Source organism: Struthio camelus, chromosome 2 (genome assembly GCF_040807025.1).
Source record: "Struthio camelus isolate bStrCam1 chromosome 2, bStrCam1.hap1, whole genome shotgun sequence".
Classification (NCBI taxonomy): domain Eukaryota; kingdom Metazoa; phylum Chordata; class Aves; order Struthioniformes; family Struthionidae; genus Struthio; species Struthio camelus.
The window spans coordinates 51,377,373-51,403,132 of NC_090943.1; the positions used below are offsets into that span (position 1 = coordinate 51,377,373).

The window sequence follows — 25,760 nt, forward strand, 5'->3', positions numbered from 1 at the left end:
CATCATTCAGCAACCCTGCTTTCTCTCAGTCACACTTGCACTAGAGGACCATTACTAGAAAGCATCTTACCAACTAAAAGCTACCTTGTAAGAGCTTGCAGTAATCTTTTTCCCATATCTAGTAACTCTAGCTGTCATTTCAGCTGTTAAGCTACAAAAAAGAGACAGGATATCATACTTAATGCAGTATAAGAAAACACCAGTAAAAAAGTACAAACAAAAGTCATTCTATTTGCCTGGGGTTGTTTGCTTGCCTCATCATCATTCAGAGAACTGGACTCTCCAAAATTAAGCTTATAATGGCAACTCTCAATAACGAACTGCCTTAAGGTGTGGCAATAACATAGTTGCTACTTTGAAACTTCATGGGGGGGGGGGGGGGAGGAAGTAAATTAGCTCACCTGTTTTCCAAGAGGGGATATAGCCAGGCAGGTTGTCAGCTGAGAACAACACTACTTCACCAAAGCAGCTTTAAGCTGCACAGTGCTAGGCATCAATGGTACAGATGTCCTTGCAAAAGAGCCTATTATATTAAGTAAGTTTAAAAAAAAGAAAGAAAAAAACTGCTCTAGCATGCTTACATGACTCATACACCAATACTTAGCCTTTATGTGATCACAGGGTTGATTCTGGTTGTGTGAGATGAAGTAAGTTGTATTTTTTTGGTTAAAAGGTATTATCTAGAGCTAGTCCTAGGCATGAATGAGATGACCCTTTAACATGAACTGCTATGACAGTCACCTAATTTAGAGTCCTAACAGCTCAAAATAAACACATTCTGCTCATCTTGTGAAAGAACTATACTATTTATTTAATTTACGCTTTCCAAATGTTCAATGTCAAATACTTGAACTATAGCACATCATAGTGTCAAAAGTACAAGCACAGGGATTCACCCTGACCAAAACAAAAACAAAAAAAACAGACAGAAAAGTTTCTCTCCCTAAGTCCTTTCTCTCCCTCAATCATGCATATGCTCATCCACAGCTAAAACTCAGCTAGCTGCCTAAATTCATTAGGTCTGCCCAGCTCATTTGAAGAGGTTCAGGCCAGAAGTGCTGAGCAGCTCCAGCACTTGTGCATTTCCTCAGCCTGCTCAAAAAATGGCTCACTGGGTAGTCTTGGTATTTTTGCGTCCTGCTGTTTTCAGAATTTCAAATGCCAAGGCAGCAACAGCAACATCCGCATGGGAGCTGGGAATTTAAAAAAAAAAAAAAAAAAAAAAAGGAACATTAGTCTCAAGGGAAAACTTATAGTTTAATGCCTACATTTGTCTTATTGTATGCCGGAAAAATTCCTAATAGCCATTGAGCAGCTTTTACTAAATCCTACTTTTCTGTTAAGCAGCAATATGCAAGTAGCAATTTTGTCCTGTAGCAAATCTTGTATAAAAAGGCAATCCTTTCAGTTCAAATCCACAGTAACTGCTACCTTGTTCAATTGCTGTTGTAAAATAGAAAATACAATGATGTTGCCCATGCCCCCCACCACCACACTTTCAGTTTGCTCAAAGGCGGTCTCGGTTTTTGTTTTCACTTGCAGAGCTCTCAGTGCAGTGCTGCTCAGCATGTGGAAGCAGCTCCACCCAGGGTTTGCCCACCTTTTGCGTAGCAGATAGTGAATGCTTGCTACACACACACACACAGAGCACTGCATGTTTTTGAAAGGGGTGATCCTCCCTCTTTGTTTCCTCTCCTAATTATTGCACATATTTTGCCTATTATTTTGTCCTGCTGGAAAACACATGCTTTCTTCCAGCACTGGAACAGGGGCTCTAATACAACACTGCCACCAGGTCACAGAAACAAGATGGTTTTTATAGGCTACCATGTCTCATCTTTAACTCATGAAAGTACGCTAGTAGACCAATTTGCAACTTCCTCTGTTTCTGCTACTGACAAAGACCTACTGACACTCCATATTTTGGGGAACACACACAGAACAAACCATGAAATCCAAATGCTCAGTCCGTACCATCTAAGCCAATTTCTTAGTAAAGCAGCAGTTTAAACCAGAAACTGTAGTTACAGCTGAAACAAATTCATCTTGGCAATGGTCTTCACTGAAAAAAAGATGGCTAAGATCCCACATTTTAAAGTTCAGATTTGAGTCCACAAAGCGATGAAGCAGAATGGGTCATATGTCACTCTAAAAACTGTCTGTTCCGACTAGCTGAGACCTTATAGCAGAGGAAGAGTTTGGCTGCTACATGGCAGCAGAGAACACCTAACGCAGTTTGCTGTCTAAGCACTGTCTCTCCATTGGCACATAGACTGCTTTGCTGGTACCTTCCTTTCCCCACACAGGGAGACCAAAAGATTTGAAACGTGTCTGAAAAAAATGAGCAAAACAAAAACATTCCCAGTCACTAACCCAGCGATTACATGTGGGTGGAAGGTCCTGGAAGCTTAGACGACCCAGAGGATGGCGTTGATCCAGGATCTCAGTCATAGCCTTCTCTAAAACAGTTCTGATTCTGCATGCACTTCAGAACGGCTTTTCACCAGGGGTGAAAGCACAGGTGAGAGGAGGGGGGCCAAGTTTATTAGGAAATAAGGAACATGCTTATTGACACACAAGCAAAGGGAAATACAGGGGCTGGCAAAACATCCATAACCTCCATAAGCAAAAGAGCCCAGTTCAGCTAAGGCTGAGCAGCTCGCTGGGCCCAGGCTTTTCCTGTCTCCCCATTGCCAATTTATCCACAACCGAAACCATTACAGCCCAAAGATCCAGGCAATCTCGCAGTTTCCTCAGCAGGCAAACAGGGACACGCGTTCCCGGAGATGGGGAATCGCTGAGCTCTTTGGGGTTTCCATGCTGCTGCTGCAGTGCTGCAGCTCAGCACAGCAGAGGAACTTGGCTTACTCTAATGTACCAAAACACTCATCATTGGCTTCAGCTAGAAGTTGGTGTGCTGAGTATACTGTGTCAAAATAAGAGAAACTGGTGTTTATTTTGGGCTTTCTGTAGTATGTGGGTTTTTTGAGTACGGAAACGTGTAGATAACAGACAATCAGAGGAAGGCAGGAAAGAGGATTTAAAGACAGCTACAGGACAGGCTGTCTAGTGCATCTGATACTGAAATGCCATGCAAGAGAGTGAAAACTAGTTCCAAAAGAGGGACAAAACCCTTCTTTCCCCACTGTCACACCTCTGTCATTTTCAGAGGTGGGGCTAATCTCACCCTTAGGGAGAGCTGCTATTTTATTTCAGATAGATGATAGATAATTTAATGTGTCATAGAAAAAAACTTGAGTCAGCTGCTGCGTGATGTGGGAGGGATGCAAACGGTTCACGTCAGGTTCTGGTGGTCCTCAGCAAGCATCTCCTTACGCTCACCACGTCCTGACCATTTCCCACTCTCATCTGCCCACATCCCTTTTCCTTCTAACACAGCGTGCACCCCGCCATAAGGCTGAGGAGCCAATTTTCTCAAACAATTGACCCAAATAAAGCCTCCATTTGGGAGCACAAACAGCACTGAAAAGATTATCTAAGTGTTTCAACTTATACTACAATTTATCTGTGCATTTTATTTCAACCAGAAGTGAAATGTGGTCTAACAGCCCAAGGCAAGAGGGCAAAGGGTTTTTTTTGCGGGACATCATTGCACAGTCTTTAATTCATTTATATGTATGTCCAAGAGGAATTAGATGAGGAAAACTCTAAGCAGGATGAGCCGAGGTTTGGCCAAGCTGCTGGGAGCAGCAGCTCTGTTCTCGCCACGGCATTCCCCAAAGTCTTGTGCCCTCTCGGAAAAACAGCAGGTTCTCAAACAAAAGCAGTTCACGTCTTCGACTGTGCGTTCGAAAACAGTCAGCGTTCAAGTGCACAAGCACAAGTACTTTAAAACAGGGCACAAACATTACATTTTGCAGCTAGAATGCTACACCAAGAAACGCTGACCAGAATCCGCCTACAAAAAGGCGAACTGTTTGGAATTAAAAAAAAAAAAAGCAGCCACACGCGGACACGTAGTGAAGCTGGCTGGGTAGCACACGCTGGCGAGCCACAGCTGGGGATCAAAGCGCACCGCAGCAGTGGCAACAGAAAAGCTAGAAAGCTCTGAACGAGAGGAGCCTGGGGGAGAGCAGGGCGCCGGGGAGGGCCAGGGGCAGTAACCTGAGAAGCTTGTACGGCACCGGCACCGGAGGCGATAACAGGAGAAGGCCATGTCAGAGGACTGCCACAGCCCTGGAAACTCCTGAGAGCCTGAGGGCACTCACCTGGCAGTTTGGGCCAGTCCCTCCAGAGCCTGGATAAGAGCATCGCCATCACTCTTCAGGCTCTCCCAGTGCTTTGCGTTTGAAGTTATCTGGAACGAAAAGAAAGTTAGTTATCAAAGGCTTCGCGAGAAATTCCTCTCTGTCATTTTTTTTGCAGGATAGGGGAGAGGGAAACAAGCTCCAGCGTTTGTTGCAATCATAAATGGAACGTGACAGTAACGAGACCCCAGAGAAAGCCCCTTCTGCTGAACAGGGCTGAGTTTTGGGCAAACTCTGTCTAAAATGGCTTGGTTTAATTAACCAGACTCACTCTTGTTCTGGGTCCCTGTATGTGTGAAAATTCACACATCACAGCCTGCCAATCCTGACTTCATATTTAGTACCAGTGCAAACACAACACCCATTTATTCTGAATTTCAGGGAGATCTCTGGGAGGCAATCGCTTCCATGTTGTCACTTGAGGGAGAAAACAACCAAGCCTCTAACAGCCTTCAGGTCAGGACATGTGGGTTTTACCTAAGAGGTTAAACTAAGGTTAAAAATCACTGCAACATTAGCAATTGCCTATTCGATTTTTTTTTGTTGCTGCTCCTCAGCCATTAGGAATACTGCCTGCTCAGCACAGTCATCTACAAAAAAGGGGAGCGACGGGCCAAAGCTGGGTGCCCTTTTGCACCGAGTGAGTTCTGTTTACAGCCAGTTTTGCCGCAAGTGTTTTAACACACTGATCTGTAATGAGTGGTTTATTGATTCTCCAGCCTAAAGCAGTATAACTGTACAGCTACAGGTGGCTGCATGCTTCCTGACCATGTCAACAGGAAGGTCATGGTAGACATAACATGAAATTGCCTGGCACCGTGGCACGGACACTGGATACTTGACAGGTTACTGAAGAAGCTCCCAAACCTTGACAAATCACTGAAAAAAGATTTGCGTGTCAGTTCCTGCTTGCACAGGTACGTAAATCTTGGCCAAAGAGAAAGGGAAATGAGAAGAGCAGGGCAGCTGATTATATTGATACCTGAGGAGTTAGTGTTTGAAAAGACGACTCTTAATCCCAAAATCTGGCAAGGACTTTCAAGCTTTAAACATGCCACGGCTGGTCCTACTTAGCCATTGATCAAGCATCTGGCTGATGCACCTTTAAGTCTCCCTCTTAAATCACAAGAGAAGCTGTATTTACAGCTGTCATCCCACCATGATTTATCAGCAGCGGTTCTACAACAACAGTGTCCCTACATCTATAATCATAACTTCCTACAGTTACACAATGACAGGGAACAGGGAGCTGTCTGCAGTAAACTCAAATCTGTCCTGTGTGTCGGAAATAAAACTGTGACCCCATTACCCAAGCACAAATCATTGGTAAATCCTAATTACAGGTCATTAAGCCTTTTTACTCTCTTGAGGTTTATATCTGAGCCCTTCAATTTATATTTCCGTAATCCATTCTTCTTTAATTGTCATCCTGTAGATACGGGAGACTTTTTGCAATCTTTGTTCTGAATTTAAAACAGAGACACACTGAGCCAATTGTCGCAATAAAGCACTTTTCTCTCTCGGCATCTGCAACCACAAAACATCATGTTTTCTTCCTAAAGAGTACTCGCGCCTCTATTAAACACTTCTCATAACTCCTGCAACTAATCAGCCACTGCCACATGCTTTCTACTTGCCACACTCATCCCTCGTGTTTATCCAGCACACTTGAAAGAGGAAGAGGTCATGGGGGTTGGGGGGGAGGGGTGGGGGATCATGTCACTGAAGATCAGATCATGCTCCATAAAACTAAGAGGTCATATAAAGGTTACACAGATATCCCTAATTCCAACATATCCCAACTCTTAGATGCTGGAATTTGTACAACCTTCATTTTCTTTTAACAGATTGGCCTTTGTGCATAATACATAGACAGAAAATTCAAAAAGTGCTCCACTGTAAAACCTTGTACAAAATAAATTTTTAATTCTAAAATGCTCTACTTCAATCAATAACTTAGTCCAGCTGAGTAACAGGACCTGACTGTACGGTTGGTTGCCTATGCTGCAGTGTGCCTTGTGTCATTATTATTAACAATTCGTTTTTGTGGTTACAGTACATCTGAATGGAAAGGATTAAAATGGTTTTCTCTGCGCAGAAATTGTAATGGATAGAAACAGAAGGACCTATGAGATCATCTCCTCTTCCTCGGCAGCAGCCTCCCTATTATACTTTACTGCTGAGCGCAGCTTCCAGCCCCGAGCAGTGGCCTCCTGTGACTCCCATTTGTAGGGGCTACTCCACTATCGCATAAAATGCTTTAACGAGATCCCTTCAGCAGCTAAGGTGGTACCGCAAGGAGGGAAAGGATCAGGTCTTTAACATCATTAGCAGCTGGGAGATATTTTAAATTAAGACTGAAGCAAACTTGCATTTCTAGAACATCTTTTCAAGAGAGCATCGAATAAAAGCTTCACACAGAACCAAGTTGCATTAGTGATAAAACAGACACCTGTTCTGCGGGCAGTACCAACTATATAGCACATCATAGAAAATGTGCACGGACAAAATCCAGCCCTACAAGATTTACTCACACAGCTGGGGTTTCCACACCTACCCTGGATCACCAGGGTCCGGAAAACTGTATTTTATTTACCACGAGGAATCCACACCACAAACTTCTGGCACACTTCTGGCCTGGGAGAGGATCAATGCTGCAGTAGCAGAAATGCTGCAGGTTGACTATGGCGGGGAGTTGCTAGTGCCCTGGAAATAGCTTGAAAATAGCTTGAACGCGCTCGCTTACCTGTTTGTCAGTACTCTCATGCTGTTATTGCTGTGACCATTAACACTTAATTGCCCCTTTTATATCAGACTGTGTAGTATATCTTATTGTTCACTCCATTACCAAAAGACCTCTCAAATAAGACAGATTAGACCCTGCTTCGTGTAAAGGTCTTAAGAAATAGTCTGTTCAAATTTAAGAACCAACATAAAACTGTATCCATGAATTCTTTTTAAAAAATGTTCAGTTTTTGTCTTCATTTTGTTTTGTAAATAAAAATAATAACACAGAACATCATCAATAATCCAGCTATTTGAAATGCACATATTTTTCACTGATTTTATTATCTTTTTCTTCTGCCTAGCATTACTGTATGATTTACCCACACCAGTTCTATTTTTAAGAGTTCACTTCGAATTTTAACAACTGGTTTAATGATCTCTTGTAATAATGCTGATTTGTTAGGGCTGGCTACAACACATATTCAATGACATAATCAATAGCTATTCCTTTAATTAAAAATGTAATTAAATCTCAGTTTAGTGGTGCACTCATTGCAATTTAATAAGAATTTGAAAATGACTTTTCTTTATTAAGCTAATAACTATTCAGCAGCTTTCTTCTCTTCAGTTCTATTAAACAAGGATGAGTCATAAAGAATACTGTAATTGATATGTAAAGATCAGTATTTCCTAAAATTTAGAGTAGCTGTTCAGGCATTATGGTGCTGCTAAAGGTGAGTGCTGGAAGAGATACATCATGAAACACTCACTGGAAGAACATCTTCACTAATAAATCAAGGAGTCTTGGATTCTTGGTTTAAGCAAAAGTGACTTTTGCAATTCAATTGGTAATTGCAATTCAAAGGTAAAAGCTAGAATTAGCTATATATGGAAATAAGACCTCTGGTTTCATAATCCTGAACTAGTTTCACCGATTAGTTGTAACTACCATTTTGTAATTTATGACCAAGTTAAATGTCCTAAGAAGTAATCTGTTCTCTCATCATTTTGAAGAACAAGAAATTCTCCTACTTTGTTGAGGTTTCACTTGAACTGTAAGCTCAACATCTGTGAGGTCAACTGTACTGAAATGGGGAAATAATGTATTTATTGCATAAAATAAGGAACTTTTTAATTTGAAAGCTTTTTTTTTTTGGTTGAAGATAGGCCTCAGGAAGATATTTAGCTGCACCATCAAATGTTTTCTTCTCAAATAAACAATTACTTGAGATGTTTACCATTTCCTCCCTCAACAGATTCATTTTTACAAGCTATCACTGTGTACACAGAAAAAAGCAAGTCATTTCATAACTGTTTTCACATAAACTTGAATTTTTCTCTTCCACAAGCACGGCTCAATATTTTTAACCTCATAAAGGGATGCTTTCTAATTTTTTCTCAAAGTCTAGTACAATTAAGCTAATTACCTTTGCAGCGTCAGTTAGCTCAAGTTTTCACTCAACTTTACCAACACTGACCGAGAGCAGTCACATAAATTTTCCTAATAAAAAATTAGGCAGCAAGGAGTCAAGCATGCTCCTACTGCCCAGTAGGCACTACTTCAAATAACGTCTTCATAGGAGGTGCTGCCCCAGAGTTTAAAACGTGCATCTCAGACTTCTCATTCCTGCCTCTGCCTTTGAGTGGCTCAAGGGACTGTCGGCAGGACACAGAGCCGTTCATCCCTAAAGCCGCTTTTCCAAATTCAGTCCAGCTTGGTGGTGACTGAAAGTTGATGGCTATTTGCAGCTACTTACTGTGACTTTATTCCCACTTTTAAGAAACAAATGTCACAAAATACAGTGGTGTCAGAAACATCACTGTGGCTGTGCCAGCCCAGTAAAAAACTCAAAGGGTTGGTTGAAAACTTCAGAAACGTGACAGAATGGCTGGGTTGGAGCAGAAAACTTTCTAGTATTGCTGCCCATCTTTTGCCTATCCCAAGGCATTTAATGGTACTTCTTCCACCCAGGCTGTCAGCACTGAGCTATTCACAGGCGCTGGACGCAGCTAGAAACACTCAGCCTTCCCGTATTACAAATGAGCACTGTAACCAACTATATACTGCAAACAGGGACTTGCTCAGGTGAGCCTCTATGTGACTTAAAACTGACGGGCCCACTGATCGTGTTCAAACTTACTAAATATAAATATTTCTTTCAAAATAAATCCCTCTCCTGGCACATACATTAAGTGGGCATTGTCCAAAGAAGGCATATCAAACGGCTGCCGTTCTTTCTGTAGGCCTGCGCACTACAGCTTACAAAGTAACGCAGTGTCATTAAGGGCCAGACCCAATAAAGGATTCGTAGCCTATAAAGTAGATGCTGCAAAGGCTGTGTTTTAGGTGTCAGCCCCCAGCAAGGAACCCAGGGCCGAGTCCTACATACCTGGGCGGTGCCCAGGGAGAGCTTAGCTTCAGGAGCACAGGAAAACCTGCCCGCTGAACAAGGAGTTATCCGAATTCCCGTTCCCCTCTGGAGCTTAGACTGCCAAAAGAGCAAATGAAAACAAATAGTTCAGATGGCAGGGACCAAAACTCCAAACATCACCCTCTTTTCTCAGTGGCCCTACTAGGCTGCAGGCTCCTACGCTCTCTTGCAGTCCTCCCCTCTCTTCGAGGCAAAGGCATTTTATGTTATCTGTAGCTGTGGCACGGCTTCCTCAGGTCGGGGAGAGGCAGGGAGGGTTACATGGTTCCCATACATACATAGTGAAAAGTGCAGGGACTCTGCCGGGAGGCAAGAGGCAGTATGGCTCTCTAGATTACAGAAGATAAGCCTCCTCTCCCACTTGCCAGGGAAGTGCCATTAGGCCAATGTGACATCGCTGGTAAGATGTTTTTTTAAAACTAAAACAACCCTGAAAAATCTCAAATGTCTTCGATGGCCTTTGTGAAGTATTTAATCTGGCACTTGATGGACATGCTCTCGGCAGGCCCATGGCACTGGACTCGTCAAAGGGCTTAGGTCTAACCAATTTACTGGTTATTTAGTGAAAACTAATGGTAACCCTTGCCAGGCTACACAACTGCAGAAAAGAAACACCGGAGGAGAGCGTGCTCTCGGACACACTGCGCGCTCACTGGGAGGGCCACAAGTTATTCTTGCACCCTACAACGTATGGGAACCTATTCTAAAAGGGTAAAAACACTTCTGACGTTCGCCCCAGCACAGCACGCTTCCTTGCTACTCTTCTCTCTATAAATGCTTTAGTCTGAGACAGACACATAGTATGTGTGGGGGGAGAACAAATCAAGTTGGACAAGTTATATTTATGTTACTAAATTGCCAGCTCATTTGAACAGGCCTGTGCAATGTTGCTGGACCATAAAAACAAGAAATGAAAGTTACAAAAGCATGAGTGATCCAGGTGTGCTTTGGCAAGCACTCTTACAGTCATGTATTTCAGACACAATTACAAAGCCTTTGTGGCCTTCAGATCCTGCAAATGCATGTGAAAACAAGCAGGTATCTGTGACAATAAACCTACATCAGACAGCTCAGCTCTGATTTTAGAGTTCAGAAGTCTTTCTTTCCTCTTTATGGATAAAATTCTTGCTCCGCTAAAGTCAACAACAAACTCCTTTGACTTTGATAAAGGCGAGATTTCATTCTGTGTGTTTTGCTTCCTTTTAATTTGTATGTGCGTGCAGGTTTATTCTAAGTTCAAAGTAATTTCCTCTGGTAACTTGGAAACGTCCCAGCGTCTAGCAGCCTGAAAGGCGGGCTGCCTCAAGGACTCTTCACAGCGCGAGAAGGAACGTCTCCCGCACACCACATCAATTGTTCATTGACCTTGGACCCTTCTTGACACTTTGACACTATTCTCTGCCCTTCGACATACATAAAACACACACAGGCGTACTCCATGATTTTTGTAAAGTTATAAAATTACCAACTCTAATGGCCATTGTCTAAGCATAACGGAAGATTAGTAACACCCAGGTTAATTACTGAGCTGAAGAGCGCTCTCCCTCTTGATTTTTTGATCTTGTTTTTATTGCTAACAGTGTTCTCAGCTCACTTCCAGGAAATGTAAAATGTCTTTATAACTCAGAAAATATCCATTATTGTAGTTTCTATCCTCTCTAACTATTCAGTTTAAAATGTTTGCCTTGAGAGAACTGGGTAGGGCAAACTCTTTTTACCCATTAGAGCCAACCGTTCACAACAACCTTATTAGTGGAAGTAAGCTGCAGTCCTGTCTGGCAAAAGGTGTCTCGAAGCTGCTGTAGGAGACTTCCATACGGTGTTGCAGGGCTGACATGTCACACACGCCCATAAGCAAACACAACATCAATATGGCTTTAAAAATAAACACTTGCCACCCTGTTGCTGGTGATCTCATTTCCAAATACTAATTCATCTGTCATCTGTGTGCCACTGACTCCCTGAGGTACCACTCCAGACTAGTTTCACTCAGTCCCAACAATAATCCCAGCCTGCTTTTTTTCATCTCTCCTCAAACATCAGCTTTAGTGAAACGGGGCCACACACAGAGCTTACGCACTCCTCACAAGCCCCCTCCAACTCCTCTTCCCACAGTCACCAGGCAAGCTGCCTGTCCTCACCTTGCTGCACTGACGAGACCATCACTGCCCAGGAACACCTACCCTGATGGCCTCATAGGATTTCCCCTTACAGAAGGAAAGGCGAAATCCACCGGAATTATTTTTTATTACCACAGCAGGTGCAATTTAGGCTCAGACCACATGTTTATGCTCCTTTAGAAGCTATGATAGAGGCTGCTCTTACCTATGATAGAGGCTTCTAGTTTTCTTAGACCAAAAAAGACTAAAAGCATTTATGCAAATGTACTGTAAAACAAAAAATAACAAATTCGCTGCATACCTAGATTTTCCCTGAAGTTCATCATTCCCTGGATCTGAGAAGGCTTTCATATTTAAACATCCTTCATAGTCTCTTTTTCTTTGTCAGCCTTTCTCCTAAAATAGCTTCTGACATGTAATCCCCGAACTCTCTTAAATGTTGACTCCTAGTGCTCTTTTACCAGTGCTGGCATCTTTTATGGTCTAATAATTCAGCTCTTGAAAAAGATGCCTGAATTCCATCATCTGTTAGTTCTTACATTTCCCCATAAAGTCACAAGATAGTCTGACTCCAAAACTCTTCTTTGGCGTTATATCCAACTTTCATAGGTACGCTTCGTGGACTGGGGACGGCCTTCTTTTCATGTACATAGTACCTAGTATAATTCAACACATATCTTTCCCTGGTATATTTGGTGCTATGACCATTCAAATAATTTCAAATATACTTTTATAAGGGTAAGAATCATTATGGCAGACAGCTTGTCTTCTCACTGTCGGGAAAAACAGTGACTTTTAAATGGCATTTACTTCACAGGAGAAGTACGCAAGCAACCAAGCAATTTCCAATTTCCTAAATACTTATGTATCTAAAGACACAAACACATGAGTAGCCAAGCCTGTGATGCATGGGTGAACCATCCAGACCCCTAAGAACTGCAGGGCAGCTAGAATTTACTGAGGAATTTGAATTTTAAAGCATAAAGCCTCTAAAAAATAACACTTCCAACTTGACATTGTCCCTTGTCTTGCTTTAAAATGATACTCATGAAAATAAAATACTACTATGACTTAATGAAGCCGGAGCTAGTTGAGTAGACGCTGTCAAAGTTTTCCTTATTTAAATCTGTTAGTGCAATTTAAGTTTGATCTGGTATACCAAATGCTTAGCTTACCTTGAGAAGAACCTTTTTATGACCACAGAAGGTGTGGTGCATTTGTGACATTAACTTTCACTGGGGATGAATTAAAATTGGAAAGCTCAGGCTCACATGGTTGTAAACTGGACTTGAACACAGGACTCCACCAACTAAAGTCCGTACAGCTTGACTTAATGTTTTAGATTTGCCATCTCAAGAATAGTAGGGATATGATGAGATAACAATGTTGAGAACTGAAGCAGATTATGAAAAACGTATACTTAAAGACCAAAAAGAGCAACAGAATCTTGTTAGAAAATCATTGTACACTGTGATTTTAAACTAAATATTAAAGCACTAAACATTAGTTCATTTGTAGCCTCTGTAGGAATTACATACAAACTCCCTAGCGTCTCTAAGGACGCATAAAATTTGGATATAGAACACTCAAGGTTTTCCTTAAGCGCCAAACATGGCTAGAGTCCTTGACATACTGAAAAAAAAAGACAAAACTTAGGTCTGAAGATTTTTTACTAGGGTAGAAAAAAATCATTATATTTGTGCTTTATGTAAAAAGCAACTAGACATGTAAAGGACTGAACAGGGATATAAGTCTGTAAAACATCAATTCTGAGAAAAATGACACTTTATGTATCGGCTCAATTTCCATAAAATTGTAAAAACTGTCATAAAAATAAATGGACTTGCTTACTGTCATGTGAGAGATGGCTCTGAGTGCCTGACAGAGAGCGAACAGCTAGCCAGTTGGTCCTCACTGACCTCTGAGAGAACCATTTTGGCCTATTCTTTTTTTTTTTTTTTTTTTTTTTTTTTTTAAAAAGGAACCCAGTTGCTTTTAGGTATCTTTACGGCAGTTAGTAAGTCATGCGTGTGCAATTACAGAGAGGAGGTCAAAAGGAAGCAACCGTGATGAGTTCAGCAAATGACACAGCTAGGCAATCTCAACAGCATTGCACTACGTAAAGTTACAGTGCACTGAAACACCAAGTGTGTACGGCGATCCTTCTGTGCCCGCAGAAGCAATGAATTAGAATTCCGTAACGAAAACAACAGTGATAGTCACTGGGAATTACACTGGCCTTGAATTATGAATCAAATAAACAGGTTGCAGGTTTCAGAACCACCAGTTTCACTGCACAACCAGAAGCAAAACACGTCTGTGTGAAGAGAGAGCATATTCTCATTGCTGACCATGTCAGCACTGTTTTTTTTGGTCAGCTTCGCTATCTACTTATAATCATAGAGGGCTCCCAGGACCCAAATACCGACACAGCGCCAATCCCGACAGGGGTCTCGGAAAGTGAGCACACCCCAAACAAAGGGGTAAGAAATTTCCCCCGGAACACCTGAGCCTACAGTATTACAGCCACTGGAATAAAGACTGAATATTCATTCTTGTTGCTTTCTGAAACTAAGAGCAAGTCCCATATTAGACTTTTTTCCCCTCACTGTAACTAAAGAACAGCCATTACAGATTGACTGAATACTTTAATGTCAGAGTAGTTGTGAAAACAAGCATCAGCAAAAATGGCAGCCCGAATCTGTACTTAGCACAGGCACATGTATACTTCCAGACCTACACTACTTATTTCAAATAAACAGACAGAACACCTCGCAGACTGAATAGTGCAGTAGGCTAGGTTGCAAGCAAGCTCCTTCACAGCTACTTTAGAGGTCAGCCCTACTCACTCCATCTCATACTGTAGATAACCATAATTCATCAGCACATTCATGTTTTGGTTTCTGACAACATTTTGCTTTTCATTTTGTTATGCTTGGACTCCACGTGCTTTGTCCCATTGATGAGCTTTGCTGTTACCATGATATCTAGCAACTAGCGTTTTGATGATTTCACATCCCTCCCCCCCCCCGCTCACCTACACACACACACACATACACACACATACAAACACAGACTTGGCTGATTCTCTCACAGCGTCATCAGTGACTGATGGGAACAGATTCCCGAGTAGCTTTCCTATGCTTTTACCAAGTTGTTGAGTCTCAATTCCTGGCAGTCTCAGTTCAAGGGAAAACCCTGCAGCTGTCCCCAAGATAATACTATTTTACCGTTCTTTATAATCATATTTCAAGATACGGATTTAAACACTGCAGAGCTTCTTTGCTGCAACTGCAAAAACAAAAGGACTCTAAGACAAGGTCAAATGATTTACAGCATAAATTTGCAAAGAAAAGATAAAATAGAAATCACCCTTTTCTCTCAGTACAGTACTGTACAATCATCTCCATCCTGACTTATCAGCTGCCATTTCCAACATATGTAAGAAGGGAGTAAAAAGGATCAAGCTCTTCAACCTGGCAATCTTCTATCAACAGTAAAAGAAAAGATACAAAGACTATGAGTCCAACGTGATGTCACTAATTAGTGACATGAATGGCAAAACACTGTGTTACTGTCAATAAAAGACTTCAGGGAATACCAAGGCTCACTTTATTTAAGGATAAACTCAAGGGTCTGGTAACTCATCCGTGACAGTACAAACAGGTCAACACAGGAGAACTCTGCATACTTTATGGCAGATGGAACAAGGGAAAGTGTTGTCTGTACCAGTAGTGGATATGGGAAGGACAATTTTTTCCTAATGCAACTGTCTCAGTAATCACTAAAGTGGGACAAGGCAAGGAGGAATACATCACAATGTCAATAAATGAATGTAGCAGCTACAAAATATCTACTTAAATTGTTCTTCCACTCCGCAGAGAAGGTTGTGTCTGGCACTATGTTACCACAGATACCCCAGTTTATCTTCTCCAGGGATAGATGAACAAATTTATCTAAATTACAATCATGCAACTAAATAAACAGTCAATCACAAGTACTCGAGTTAAGGTAGTTTAAGAAATTATCGAACACTAGCTAGAATGTGAAATCTATGTATATGCAACCGCTAAACTGTAATGCTACGTGGGTTACTTTAAACCACTACTGATGGTGATTTCCACTAACCCATTCTACTCCATCTTGTAAAAGACAGTCATCTGTGCTGTCTCAAGTAAGGGAGCATTAACTTCAAACTGGAGGGGCAATAGCTCCCTCAGCTCCTTCACCTTGATAGAGGTCCTTATTTTAAAAGCATAGTAAATATTAAAACTCTGACCAAAAATCACTATCAACAGAGGAAATAATAATACTTTTAGTTCATTCTAATTTTTATAAAACATATCAACATCAAGACTAGTTGCTATCCATTAGTTGTGTTGTCCAAGGAGCTTGACAAATGGACTCTCATGGATTTAGCTGTTTAGATGTTTAAAAACATCACTGCCCCAACTGACTGCCCCATTTCATTTGCCAGGGGTTGCGGTCCCCAAAGCAGGAACGGGAGAATACCTGTTTATATGTCATTTGTCGTGGTCCACAACTTTTCCAATTAGCTTAAACAGCTGATGAAGGTTGGTCTGCACTAACAAGCTGAGCTACAATACGGTTCACTTTCTGTTCTGCTGTCCCTCCTGCTGAGTGGGGACAGCCAAGAGGCAGGACAGTGAACTGGAGGTGGCAGCGGACCAGGCAGGGCAGCATAGCCCCCCAGAGCCTTAACCATGAGCTCACAGACTTGTCATTAAAAGGTGGAGATAAAGAGATGAAAAGTCAAATGGATAAAATTTCAGGGAAGAAATATGTCCATAATAAGGGGAGAGTCTGTTCTTCCATAAACGCAAACTCTGATGAATTCCTAAAAGAAAAAAAAAAAGCCTTTTTCCTATAGGAGGCAAGCAGTTTAATTTGGATAGGACACCGTTCTCTGGAGGACAAACTGACCGTTCTTCTTTGTAACGCAGCATAGATTGACCTTTACATTCTCATTTTGATGCTTATCTAGAACAAACAACCTAGAAGTTAATGTCTACAGAGAAAAAATTAGAGAAGTGACTTTTTTGTAAAAGTGTGGAATAAGTGCTAGTGAAAATTCTAATAAATATCAGCCCAGATGTTGGGGCTTTGTAATGCATTGTTTATTTGGCTATGAAATGCTTGTTCTGACAAGCTAAACTTCAATCTTGAATTATCTTCCAGGGACTAAATTATCCTTTGTGCCTTTTGTCATCTCAAAATATGTTATATTTGAATATGAGCAGAGAAGCAAACATTTTCTTATTTTACACAGGCATCGGCTTTTTGCTTTTATCTTGAGGGTGAATTTAGCGTTCAAGAACTTAATACTACTCACTAAATGTAATCATAATGAATGTAAGCGCTCTGGCAAACTTCGCCCACACAGATCAGGAAGTGAACCTTACACCTAGCTTACAGCACTGCCACTGCTGCAGTCTTGGCTTCAGGTGAATAGACAATCATACTGAACTATGTACAAAATGACTACCAACCCCACAGCTTTTGGTTATGATCTAATCAGGACGTGAACTGGGTATTTTTTTCCTCTCATTTTGACTATGAGAAAAGAATTATAAACTACTATTACAACTGGGTAATGCTCACAACAAAAATGGGCAGGTTCTAAAAAAGTATTTTTACCTTAATAAAGCAGTTTGTGTTCTCTTACAGGCTTCAGGTTAAAACACCTCAGGTATTTTTGCTGATGTGTAGTTAATTACATCACTGTTTTGAATTTGCTATTGCACAACTGCCATGAACAAGGCGTACCTTAAAATTAGGTGTTTAAGCTCACACTTGACCTGATTAGGTCAATGATTTAAATATTAACATGGCTATGGAAATGACACCAGATATATTCTCGGTTTAAAAAGTCATTATATACTCTTACATTGTTTTCCTGTAAAAAACACAGGATGTAACGTTTACAGATGCAGAATGAGCACGTGGAGGTCTGCCACAAGATACTGCCTTTTCGTCCTGTAACCCCAGTGGCTGTCAATTTTATAACTTTGTCCTTCAGGACAAAGTAACTGAGTCACAGTGCAAATTTAATCACGTCACAATACAAAGCCAATGCGATGATCTCATCACTGTTCCAGGAAAAGGAATGAACACAATTCCTATTTACACTAGCAAATCTAGCTTTCAGCAAGTACCTACAAAGGACCTGACCACAGAATAGAGAGAACAAGCAACATAAGTGGCAGCCTATTAAGCTATTAAGTTAGATAGTGTCACTGAGACTTTTAAAGAAAGCCTTGGTGTTTTGTCAGTTGATTTTTAAATTGCAGTTTAAAGGAGTTTTGAAGTTTAACCAAATCTGTGATCCTTTTTGGTAAGGTTAAAGTACCTAGAGATCACCTTTATGACAGGTTAAAAATAATTTTGTACATTAAAGAAGAGATTTATTGCACTATGTCAACCATTCAACTCAATCTAAATTGGCTAGCAGCTTCATTTTGAAGTTCTTCATCTTTTTTTTAATACAGTATTTTGATTATTTTCTAGCATAGTATCAGACATGTAGAAACAAAATCTAAAACGACTAAATCTGACTTAAAAGAATGTCTGTCTGATCAAAGCCCCCAGCTCACCTGTTTTTGTTGTAGAACTAACTAGCAGGAAAAGTCTTATCTTCTTGCACTTAAAACTGATTTCTTATAAAGATTTGAAGAATGATTGGGGTTATCGCTCTAAAACAGCACCTGGGGTCCTGGGTGGATCAAGGGATTGCTAATGAGATCGAGTCTTTCATATCTAACTTGCTAATTTAAATGCAAGCCAAGACGAAGTTCCCCCATCTGATGGGCATCTGGTGATCTGTAAGAAATGAGGTGATGGTCTCACTCTATTCTTAGAAGATGCCTATTTTAGGAGCACTGAACTGCCAGCAAAATTGGCATTCTTAGCGGTGAAACCAAGGAATGAATTGACAATGAGACACAAATTAACTTTCATCCCTCAATGCAGTAATACAAAACAAGGCTTTGGTCTGCTGCAACAGGTTTAGATCACAGTTACTTTCTCCAGTCTACTCAGAATAAGGGTTTCGGCCCCTGTAACTCCTACGGCAAATTCAAATGAAACATCTTAGCAAAGTAAAATTTACTGTTTAAGTTCCAGAGCAGACATTGGGCTTTAATGATTTATCATCTAAAGAAAGGCCAGCGGTAGATACCGAGTGACTCAGACAGCTTTCTATTATACTTATCTACAGAACATGGCTACCCATTTCAAATGGGCCACCCTGCAAACCAAGCCTACAGCCAGTATAGGGGAACAGACTGGCCTTCCCCACATATGAATCAGTGGGTTGGGCACATACTAACTACAGGAGCAGAGCCTGCTCCCCTCACTGAGCCCTCTTCCCTTCCTCCTAAAAACTATCCCTTCCACCTCTTAACCTAAGCCCTTCCCCCTCCAGGAAACTCCCCCTCAGCCTCAAGGCAATAATCACCCACCTGCAGGTGGGGAAACCCCCAGAGCTGCCAGAGCAAGGCCCAATCCAGTGCTGGTGGCAGCACATCTAATGGAGGAGGCTAGAGGAGTCCTTTATTGCTGCTTACAAAGGATCTCTCTGTGGAGTTCATTACTCTTCCAGGAAAGCCAGCTGCTTCTTCTCCTGGGCCCCTGGACAAATCCAGAGAGAATGCCCTTAGTCTAGGAAGAAGGAATATGGGCCCTCTAAATAATGAAGGGTCTTGACCACTCACAGGTGTCTCCCGTCCCTCCATGGCACCACCGAATAAGCTCACTCGGGTGATAGGATGCCTCCCTGCAGCAGGAAGGCACATCCTGCCAAATCCAAACACAAGGCGACAGGTTCCTTAGCAATGGGCAAAGATAGACACCGCAGAGTATGGAAGAAGCCACCTTGCAGGAAGAAATAATTTCTTCTCCTGCTGATCCTTTCCTACTCTTCTACCCTTGTACACTGCCTCTCAGACCCCACATAGCCCCAAGCCCCATTCTGCTAGGAATCCCTCTGGAGACACCCATGCGGAGGGCCTGGACACTTATCACAGGGGACAAACATGGCAAGCACAACTCATGGCAGGGACTGGGGCTCTTTCACAGCATTAGAAGAGGTCACTGCTGCACCCACGGCCTAATATCTCATCCCTTTCAAGACAGCCTGTGTGTAGAGCCAGCCATAGGCTGAGAGGATTAACACCACCACCATCACTCCTCTCACAAAGTCCCTAAGGAAGCCCTGGATATGGTCCTCTCGGTTGGTGAGGAGGTGGAGCTTGCCTTGGCAGCCCTCCAGGCAAGAATCCCAGAGCGATTATCAGCACATGCATTATCAGAAAATGCACGTGCTTAGTCACTACCTTTCCAGACCCCAGCTCTGAACGCTGTCACCCCAGTAAAGGATGATCCCTTGCTTTCCAGTCATGTCTTAACCTAGGTGCCGAGACAATATTAGTACCCCTTCTTCTCTTCCCTGCCTACACCTCTTTCTACAGCTCCAGCTGTTCTCAGTCTCCATGCCGACAATTGAACTGAATCCAGACAGAAAAGGTCTATGTACAGAACCCTTGCTTCTTCTTGCATCTCCTCTAGATCTATAAGAAGGGTGTCATACTATGCCAGGAGGCCGGTAACATGCTTCTCAGTACCCTTCTATTTCTCCAAGGAATACAAGTATGTCCATGCTCCAATTTCTCTGCCAAGAAAGTTGGATATGTGACCAGAGAAACATGCACCAGGCCCAGGGGTCTCTGAAGACCCAGAGTTTATCCTCTTTCTCTTATCATTCAATGCAGAAGTATGCTAGGGCAGGTAGACAGGTGTCTTTAGGATCTAAAACCTCTTGCACCAGATACCATCTTGCTACAACCCTCCACCAACTATCCTTTCTGATGTTGTTGCAGTAAAAGAACTGGTACACACCTTCCCTACATCCCAGCACCTTTAGGCTGAGAAAAAGACTCATCTTCCTTTCTACCAAGAAAGCCAAAACTTCTGAAAGGCTTCTACAAAGTCTTTGTCCTCCAACAGGCCATTGCAAAAATGACCATTGGCTGGTCTTGGCCAAAATTAAGAGCTGGTGTCCACTACAGACACCAGGCAGCAGTCCACGAAAGCGATCAACCCGTCAGAATGTAGTTCCCTGCTCATCCCTGGCCCCACTGACTTTTTTCTCGGACCGCTGTCCTTGAAGCTCCCAAGGCTTATATAGTTAGGATGATTCTTCCCTTTATACATTATGCAGTATTTATCATTACTGAATTTGATCTGCAATTTTGTCATCTGTTCAATCAATATTTCGAGTTCTCTACAAATGTTCACAGTCAGGCTTAGTTTTGAATAATTCTGCATCATCAAAAGCCTTTGTTACAGAACTGCTCATCTCTTTTTCGAGGCAATTTATGAATACATTGAACAGCAAAGATCCCAGTGGGATTTTGACAGTAATCTATGTTTATGGTGCAAAACTAGCCATTTATTATTTCTTATTGTTTAAGCTGTTGTTAATCTGTGAGAAGAACTTTTCTCTTTCCCATAGCAGCTTAGTTGCTTTAGGAAGTTCTACTGAGATACCTCACAAAAAGCCTTTTAAAAATCCAAATCCACTCTATCAAATGGATTATGATTCTTCACATGGTCATTGACTCACACAAAGAGCTGGAGAAATATGACTTTCCTCTACAGACATCACATTGACTGTTACGTAATGTGTTATATTTACCTTTCTGTTTACCCATCCTTTCCTTCTTATCATATCTACCAGTTCCGCCTCAACAGAAATCAGAATTAAGTGTCTGCAGCTCTCAAAATGATCCATGGAGCCCTTTTACGATTTTTAGTATGGAGGCTGATTTTCTTGATAGGTTGCATACCGCAATTACAGGCTCAGCAATTTCATCTGAGTTCCCCTAGAATTCTTCAGCAGTTACCATCAGGACCAGCTGACCTGATACTATTCACTTTATCATTTTTTTCTAAAATCTCTTTTTGTAATACCTCAATTTTTAGACTACTCTTTATACATAAAGAACAGACTGAGATGACAAAATTGTTCAACTTCCACTGGAAAAAATCCAAAGGTCTGAAGAGTGACCTTTGTAGTATCTATCAGTACACTGATATATATCCTCCTCTTTTTCTCTGAGGAGGAACGCTTAATGCATCAGTCTAAACAATGAAGTGTGATACAAAGATACAGCAGTTTCTCAAAAACTTTGTAAACAGTGATGACTGATTATCTTCATTACAGGTGATGCACCTTTTCACTTCACAAACAGATAAATTATTGATGAGGACTGTCTATGGCCAAAAAGAATGCAATCTTTATCTCTATTATTAGGCAATTATTTGACAAATATACACATTATACTCTAATCTGGATGACTGAATGTGTTAAATAACACACACTAATCTTCAGTTTGGCAGAACTTCACAAATAATAATCAAAAATACCACTACAGATTTCCCACAACCTTTTAAGTCTTATCACCTTTATTTTTATGGATATAAACATTCCAAAACAGATAGAAAACTGCAGACGTTCAGAAGTGCTTTGATAGAAGCCTTGTCTAAAGGCAGGCTATTTCATAATTGCTTTGTGATAGCTTCTTATGATTTCCCTTAAAATACCTCCTGGTGAATACTCCTGAAATAAGACACTTAGTGATTGTGTCTGTCCCTTACTACATTTCTATCGAAAAATTTTGCATAGCAGAATGATTCTCCTCAAAAGGCACACTCAAAAGTGACATTTCCTATATGGTGCAATTTCTGAATTCCCTCCTGAAAACAGAAATTAGAAAAGGTTTTTTTTTATTTCCATGCAGTATATATATGACAAACACAAATAGGATTAAGATATCTAGCTTTTGACTCTGAGAACAAATTGTGGGTGTATTTGTTCTTGCTTAATGAGAGGATGACTGGGAAGCACTTTTAAAAAGGAAAATAAGGCAGTGCAAAGAATTAAGATTTGCAAAGCTATTTATGAGAAGAGGGTAATTTTGGACGGGTGTGAACTGTGGGAAATGTCTGAATGGATGTTCAGAGCCAAGAAAAGGTAACCCTTCTTTTTTTAAATGAAACAAACGCTTGTGATAATGATATCGGATAAACCAAATAATATTATTGCCATAACATATGCAAGAATAGTAAAACTAGCATATAACAGCATCTCAGTGAAAAGCAGAAAATCTCAGGCTTAGCATTCAGACTGATAAAACATAAGGAAGTTAAAATTAGAAAATGTTGTAAACATATCTGAAAATATAACCAAAATACTCATGGGAACAATGTGCTTACCATTTAGTGGAGGAAAATTTGCATAATTAAAAGGCACTGGTAATTTATCTAATGCAGGTGAAGGAGCAAGAGTATCATTCCATTTTAATTAGGAGAACCATTTGTCAGTCTCATTTTAAATTGGACTCAAACTTCAGACAAGTCAGTGGCATTTGTATGAGAAAAAGTTTCTAAGATGTCCATATTTAAAACATTAGGGCAACTAACTTTTAGTTTCATCAGAAAACCTGAGACTAAGCTAAGTATGCTGCCAACCAATATTTGGGGGCAAGCAAGAGCATTTATTCCCTAGACAGTCTTTGAAGGCTTGGGACAGAAGATGCTAAATTAGGAAACAAGTCAAGGAGTAGTTAGGATAGGGGGACAGAAGGCTGATAGGTACATAACAAAAAGTGCAAACACCAGATTGAGAACAAGGAAGTCTGATGGGTGAGACTGCCCTAAGAATAAGCTGGAATCTGGCAATGGGGAGAGCCTGAACTAGAACTGTGGTAAGGGAATGGAAGACTTGGCTCAGTTATCTTACATAGCAAAAGGAGATTTAAGTGCTGGTTGGGATTATGCTCAGAGGAGCTTCTCCCACGGGGAATAAGAGGATTTTAAAATAGGATGACAAGATTTTATTACAGCGCAAGAGCTGAAAAAGGATTGCATAGTGGGTAGGGAACACCGGTTCACAGCTTCTCCTCCCGCTCCTTACTTTGAATGAATTCAGATCTTGGAAGCTGAACTGCTGCCTATATTCAAGTCTGTTTACATGGCTGACTGACAGGAGATAATATTTCTTTGCATCTTTCTTCACAAAAGCCTGCAGCAATAGATGAGTTTTACAGCATAATCTAAAGGTCAACACTTTCTGACCAGCAAACTAATGGAGAACAGAGACTGCAGCAAATTCAGCAGTTGGAGAAACCTAATTAAAAATGATGTTCATATTTAACCAATGTTTCAGTATTGTACGAGGACAGAAGCAGTACCATATGTATCTAAGATGGGTTCAAATCAATACATGAGACTAAAAAAGAAGGCCTGTGCATAAATGTAAATCACATGCCAAATTCACTGTTTACAAGAAACTCTGAAACAAACGGCTCGGAAATATTTTCAAGAACTGTAGATTAAAAAAAAGAAAAGACAGTCCCACATACATTCAGATGCACTTATGATTAATCAACACCCTCAAGCTGCAAGTTTGAAATAAGACCACGTGCTCCTTGTCTTCAGTTAAGGAAACTGGTTCAGCTCTGCCAAACTGTTCAGCTGCTTACCTCTTCACCAAAATTCCTTCAGTTGCCCACAGATTTATCCCTCAGCTATTCAACATCCTTCCAGCTCAGAGGAACTAAATGAACACTGCCTAAGCTTAACAGTTGCTCCATGCAATGCTGATGCAGACAATGCATACACACATAGCACCCCACTCAGAATAGATGAAAGAACAGTCAGATATCAGTTTGCATCAGTTTGTTTCTCAGTGAGAAACCTTTCCAGCCATGCAGTTTGTAACACGGGCAACTGGTCAGTAACACCAGCCATTCTCACGCCACAGCAGAGATCAGCAAGCACCGCAAGCAACGCAGCCTCTGAAGCACCGCATGGCCTCTAAATTGATAGGAGGAGGTGACCGTTCTCTGAAAACTAGTATTTCCCGTTTGATTTTATCAGCCAAATTGAGGGGAATTATTACTTCCTTGACACTACATTTTATCATTGAACTTGACATACACCGTGACTTCTGGATATGAATTCTATGCAGACACAGATGCGTTCATATAAATTAGCAAAGGCCAAATCACTGGTTACCTCAACACTACCAGAACTTTCCACCTATTACATAACTGAAAATTAATTCTGTACTTAAAGTTGTAGAATTACTTTGATTATAATACCCCATGCTCGCTCTCACACACTTTTCTGAATATGCCTTCTAGGAAGAAGCTTTCCCTATTTTAATAGTCTTCTGACAAGTTTTAAGACTGCTGAAAACTTCTAGCTAAGTTTTCAGCTGCAGACTTTTAAACAAGAGCACTGAAAACATACATGGAAGAAAGCAAGTGCACATTCTAAAGAGCTGGCTAAAAGACTGCGCTCTGATTTTGCCCCGGTTGTTGATTTGATTCCATGAGACCATGAAGATGACCAACCACTGGGAATTAAAGCATTAGATCACAATAAATCAACAGACATGAAAACATCAGCTCAGGCATTAAATTTACATTTTCCAGACCATTGGATCTTGTGACCCAAAACATACTGGGCAATCTGAAGTTCTGCTGTCAGTTCTCTAGCTCAGTTTCACTCTAGCCCAAAGCAACAATCGCAAAGTGCAGAGTCTGGCTTCGCTCTCTTGCCCTAGACTGGAACGTACTTGCTTGTTAAGGATGGCATATTTCCAATCTTATTATGCCCAAGACCGGGAAGGATATGGAGCATGCTCAGTCTCAGATAGCCATGATGCATGCTTTGTTCAATCAGACATCGCAGCTGTTGGGGGACCAGATGATCAGCCACAGAGCTGCGAGAAGTTTTAGCATACTCGGGGAGAATGCAATTTTCAGATATTGCAATTACTAACACAGAAGAAATCTTTCCTGAGCATATAATAAGCTGCCACTGTTTCAAGGGTTTCAAACTTTTCTTAAAAAACTTTTCAAACAAGAAAAGATTTCAAGGGATGGCAAAAGACACATGGCCAACAGAAAAGTCAAATTCTTGCCATGGGCAACAATTTTTCAGAAAAACAGAGTAAAAAAGAAAAGTCAGCAGAATTTTTAAATCTATGATCAGAGCAATAATAATAAAATAATATCTCTTAGCACCCTTCCAATTAACGTTGGAAATTTCCACCAGAATGGCTTGGGAAAATTTCAACCTGAAGCAGACACCTACTATGAAAAATCAGAGCCAAAATATTTCAA

The 25,760-nt window shown here is 41.1% G+C and overlaps 1 protein-coding gene across 2 annotated transcripts in view; it reads right to left on the reverse strand.

Moving 5' to 3' along the window:
- Window positions 1–785: 785 nt before the first annotated feature.
- ULK4 (unc-51 like kinase 4) overlaps window positions 786–25,760 on the reverse strand; it is a 257,771-nt gene continuing 232,796 nt past the window's right edge. For both annotated transcript variants that reach the window (XM_068935673.1, XM_068935672.1), the window contains exons 37-38: window positions 4,230–4,318; window positions 786–1,193 (exon numbers count right to left, since the gene is read on the reverse strand). In XM_068935673.1, coding sequence (XP_068791774.1) covers window positions 1,109–1,193; window positions 4,230–4,318 — 174 coding nt within the window. In that variant the 3' untranslated portion in view covers window positions 786–1,108. The remainder of the gene's footprint in view (window positions 1,194–4,229; window positions 4,319–25,760) is intronic.